We start from the raw sequence: 4820 nt of genomic DNA on the forward strand, positions 1-4820 counted from the left end.
AGTACATAACTGGTGCTTCTTCCAAAATGCACTTCAAGTGCTTTGGAACCCAAAAAACCTTTCACCAATAGTGTTTTCAATCATTATAAAAAAACACTTCCAAACAAGCCCCAAATTTGTAAATTAAATTTTGTAAACATAATGTTATGAAAGTCGATGATTGAATATTACTTAAATTTTGATTAACGTGTTTATTTCTTATTAATGACACATCATTTAAATCTAAATCTCGAAGCTTTGTGTCGCATTATCAAAGAATTAATTATTTTGCGTAAGTGAATGCTGGTATCATCCAAAGGGAAAATGGTGGCAGCATCACTGTGCTTGAATTAGGAGAGTCCATGTACAAAAGAATACTTCTAATATGAAAACTCAATGAAAACGAAATGAGATAGAGGAAACTCCAAAAATCTTTGATCAATGATTAAAAAAATGCAGAGGCCACATGTAAAGGACCGAAGAAATTTTCGGATCTCTCACTTGGAATGTCGTTTATTTATTTAAAACTTGATTTGAATTTAAATTTCAAATACAATCTGAGACAAGTTCGTTTTATATACCTTTGGGTGACAACTACTAAAAAATGATTGACAAAATGTCTCTCAAACTTAACAAACGATCTACTTAGTACAAAATGTTAAAATCAAACAAATAAACCTTGAAGATTTCGTGTATCAGATAATTACAAGGGTGGAGCCAGCTAGTGGTTGCCCAAGGCTCTAGGCCACCTCAAGTTTTAAAATATGAATTTTTTTTAAAAAGAAGCATGTTATGAAAAACTAAGTCTAATATTGCACAACAGAGAGAAAGTTAGCGTACCCCAACACCTAAATTTCACTCCATACTACAACAAAAATAAATTTGTCCACCCCTTTGCAAATTCCTAGGTCCGCCCTTAGATAATTAGATTATTAATCTTGTGGGTGTATATATTTTAATTAGGCAATAAACTCAAAATCAAATGCAATATGTTTAAATTAAATCTTCTGAACTAGAAAAATGAATGTGAATATCAACAAAAGTAACAGATCAATGCGCACCAATTGGCAATTTTATGATTAGATATATGTATAGGACTTGGAGAATGATATTTACTGATGCTAGGATTGTGAAGGTGATGTGATCCTTTTTAAAACTTTATTTTGACACTTCAGAATGAAAGTCAAGAGAGTTCATACATATATATGTGTGTATATCTCATGCTGTCAAGTAAATCCTTGCTTTATTTAATTTAACTTTTTGTTTACGAAGAATAGAATAGTTATCCTGAATTAGGGATTGGGACATGTTATCAAAGTCTATGGCGCCCGGCTTGGCATTAGTGAAGCTTTCTTCAACGAATTGGTTTAGCACGAACAGGTAAGACCAAATTGTGAAAAAGAACGTTCGAATTTGGGTGCAGAGATTAGAGCACATTGGTTAACCAAATTTGCTAAATTCCTCGTTTTATTAGTCGAGATCCTAAATTTGCTTCTCTCTCCTTTAAATAAAGATGTCAAACTAATAATGTCTTCTATAGCCACTATCACTACGGTTTAGAAGTATTATTTCATCTATAAGTGAGATATCTCATATTCGACTCATATGAATGATGAGTTCCATAGCTCATTATTATGACTCACTTAGCCCATATCTCCCATATATCTTCAAGCCGATTAAATTCAATTCTCGTACAAAATGGTAAGAGAAAATTTCAAAGCTAGTCTCCAACATATTATTGTCCTGAAGTAATTAACATATTATTGACGGACCATCCCACAAATACTCAATTAATTAACAAATTGGTATGAGAGATATTATGTCCTGAAGGTCACATGGTAATTTAGTACATCATATTGCAGGATGGTTTATTATATTAATTAATATCTGGATGGTAAATTTTTGTTTCATTTTATTATCAAGTTTAGTTACAACCGTTCAAGCAACTTGATATTCAACACATGCCGGCCCAGGTCGGCTCTTACGTCGCATCTATGATATTATATATAAGCCAGAACACAACTAATATGGTTAATTTAAGAGGTTAACACTGAATAATTTCTTAAGCAAGCTTACTATATAATTAGATCAACTCAAATTTTAAAGTACCCATCCCAAGTCCATACTATGGGATCATCCGTGAGTGCTTGCTGTAGTTCAGAGAAGGTAGACGAAGAAAGGTATGTTAAAAATTTCGACCTTTTTCCTCTTTTTTGCCTAAATCCCAATTCAAAATTAAACAGGCTAATTTTTTTTTTTTTTTTTTTATGCGATAAATCTAGGTGGCCTAGTTTAGCTGAGATTGACATTTTGTTATGAGAACTTAAGTTTTCTGCAAGAAAAAAGGAAAAAAAAATCCAGAAATTAAGTTTTGCTTTGGTATTTTTAGGGCTACTCGGGAAGTTGGTGGAGCAGGTCACACATCATGGAGAATATTTTCGTACAAGGAGTTGCATACAGCTACGAATGGGTTTAGTGATGACAATTTGCTTGGAGAGGGAGGGTTTGGAAGTGTTTATTGGGGAAAGACCAGTGATGGTCTACAGGTAATGAAAAAGAAAACTAATTAATTAGTATCCTAATACGCTACTTACCCTTTTTTTTTTATATATAATTTTTGAGTAAATAATTTATATTCAGATTGCTGTGAAGAAGTTGAAAGCAATGAATTCAAAAGCTGAAATGGAATTTGCAGTTGAGGTAGAAGTTCTTGGAAGGGTTAGGCACAAGAATTTGTTGGGACTTAGGGGCTATTATGCTGGGGCAGATCAACGCCTTATTGTCTATGATTACATGCCAAATCTTAGTTTACTTTCTCACTTGCATGGCCAATTTGCAAGTGAAGTTCGGCTGGATTGGAAAAGGAGAATGAAAGTTGCTATTGGCTCAGCAGAAGGCCTCCTGTAAGCAGCAGTATAACATAAGTTATACATTTAATTATTTATATACACATGCATGGTTTAGTTTGAAGCTACGATTGATCAAAATCATATATGGAAGTGTTGGTTGATCGAGTCCACCAACTTGTGCCCTCCAACTCACTAAGAAATTGACAAATACAATAATAATTACGCAGTTAAGAACCATTTGGAATATTATTGACATCTCTTGCACATGAAATTTGAAGGTCAATTTTCTCTTATAATTGGATCAGCATGCACAATAGAAAAGTAACCAACAGTAACCCTCAATATTTTTCTAGCATTTAGATGCTTATGTCTTTAGATCACATGTTGAGGAGAAATGTTCTCTTGACATACTGTTTGGTTAAATAGGATTATTACCTTACTAGACTGGAAATATGAACACAATTGATTGTGTTGATTTTCGCCCAAACGTATGGTCTATAATCACAATCTAGAGAATACTTATTATATAGATGGTTTGTCTAAAGAAATAAGTAAATGTGAGGCAGATAATAATTTCATCATTTTTCACAATTTTTCAAGCAAAAACCAAATTTCCCAAATGCTACACTAATTTTGCCTATAAAAATGATTTGACAATTGTTTAACCTGTGCATTCCCATCCTATTTGTGGTTTGTAGGTACTTACACCATGAGGTGACACCCCACATCATTCATAGAGATATAAAGGCTAGCAATGTGCTGTTGGATTCAGATTTCGAACCACTAGTTGCAGACTTTGGGTTTGCCAAGCTAATCCCCGAAGGTGTGAGCCACATGACTACTCGAGTCAAGGGAACTTTGGGTTACCTAGCACCTGAATATGCCATGTGGGGAAAAGTCTCAGAGAGCTGTGATGTTTATAGTTTTGGGATTCTTCTTTTAGAGCTCGTAACTGGAAGAAAGCCCATAGAAAAACTCCCTGGCGGAGTTAAGAGGACGATCACTGAGTGGGCAGAGCCACTTATAACCAAAGGCAGACTTAAGGAACTTGCAGACCCAAGACTCAGAGGAAACTTTGATGAAGGCCAACTGAAGCAAGCTATCAATGTTGCTGCACTTTGTGTGAAAAGTGACCCTGAGAAAAGGCTCAAGATTAAGGAAGTGGTAGATCTTTTAAAAGGGTATGAGGCTCAAATCAAGATGAAACCATTGAGAATTGAAAGTGTGAGATACAAGGAGGAGCTTCTGGCCCTCGACCAAGCTACCGATGATGATGAAGATGGAGGGACGGACGAAAGTACTAACGGGTATGGAGTTTTCAGTGCTATAGAGGTGCAGAAAATGCAGGATCCTTACAAGGAAAGAGAACGGCGAAATATGTGTGAGAGAGTATTAATTTGATTTTGCTCATCTATATATAGCTCTTGATTTGTCAATATGAACAACAAGCAATTGTTTTCCATACAAGAGAAATTGATTTGTGAGAGGGGCTTGACAGACTTTTTATTCCCTTGGTCCTTACGCAAATTTAAAGATGTTATAATATGCGATTGCCATTATCTTTTGACCAAATTATTTGATTTTGTGTCCTATTGATTTGAGGTAAGCCACATAATGAATCAATCATAATAAATTGACATTGAATTCATCTAAAAAAATGAGGATGTTATAAACTTTTCTAGTTTAAGTGTGATTGTGTAAATCCTAGATTAGATTTGGTTCTAGTTATTCTTTCCTAAATGGACATGTATTCCTAGGGGATGAAGGATTTCTTCTCCCTGTTAGTACTATAAATAAAGGCACTACATAGGAGGGAATAACACACACATTCCCCTACGATTCTACAAACACATCTCTCCTTGATGCCAGCCCCTTCCCCTTAGTTACGCTTAGGAATCTGACGAGGAGTTTTTTTTGCATCAAACTATTTCATCCATATCATCACGCAATCAGGTTCTTCCAAAACAACGGTTTTTATCTCGATATTTTTGC

The 4820-nt window shown here is 34.7% G+C and overlaps 1 protein-coding gene across 1 annotated transcript; it reads left to right on the forward strand.

Annotated features, from left to right (window-relative positions):
* Positions 1–2033: 2033 nt before the first annotated feature.
* Positions 2034–4385, forward strand: LOC137732878 (PTI1-like tyrosine-protein kinase At3g15890). The gene is made up of 4 exons (XM_068472135.2): positions 2034–2159; positions 2369–2525; positions 2620–2882; positions 3527–4385. Exons 1-4 carry the CDS (start codon positions 2107–2109, stop codon positions 4227–4229), a joined length of 1176 nt encoding a protein of 391 aa, XP_068328236.1. The 5' UTR covers positions 2034–2106; the 3' UTR covers positions 4230–4385.
* Positions 4386–4820: the final 435 nt, after the last annotated feature.

Source organism: Pyrus communis, chromosome 16, assembly GCF_041283825.1.
Source record: "Pyrus communis isolate YQ-2024b chromosome 16, ASM4128382v1, whole genome shotgun sequence".
Classification (NCBI taxonomy): domain Eukaryota; kingdom Viridiplantae; phylum Streptophyta; class Magnoliopsida; order Rosales; family Rosaceae; genus Pyrus; species Pyrus communis.

Coding starts and splice junctions, on each gene's coding strand:
- LOC137732878 (XM_068472135.2), top strand. CDS start 2,107: ATGGGATCATCCGTGAGTGCTTGCTGTAGTTCAGAGAAGGTAGACGAA. Junction 2,160..2,368: donor GAGAAGGTAGACGAAGAAAG/GTATGTTAAAAA, acceptor TGGTATTTTTAG/GGCTACTCGGGAAGTTGGTG. Junction 2,883..3,526: donor GGCTCAGCAGAAGGCCTCCT/GTAAGCAGCAGT, acceptor TGTGGTTTGTAG/GTACTTACACCATGAGGTGA.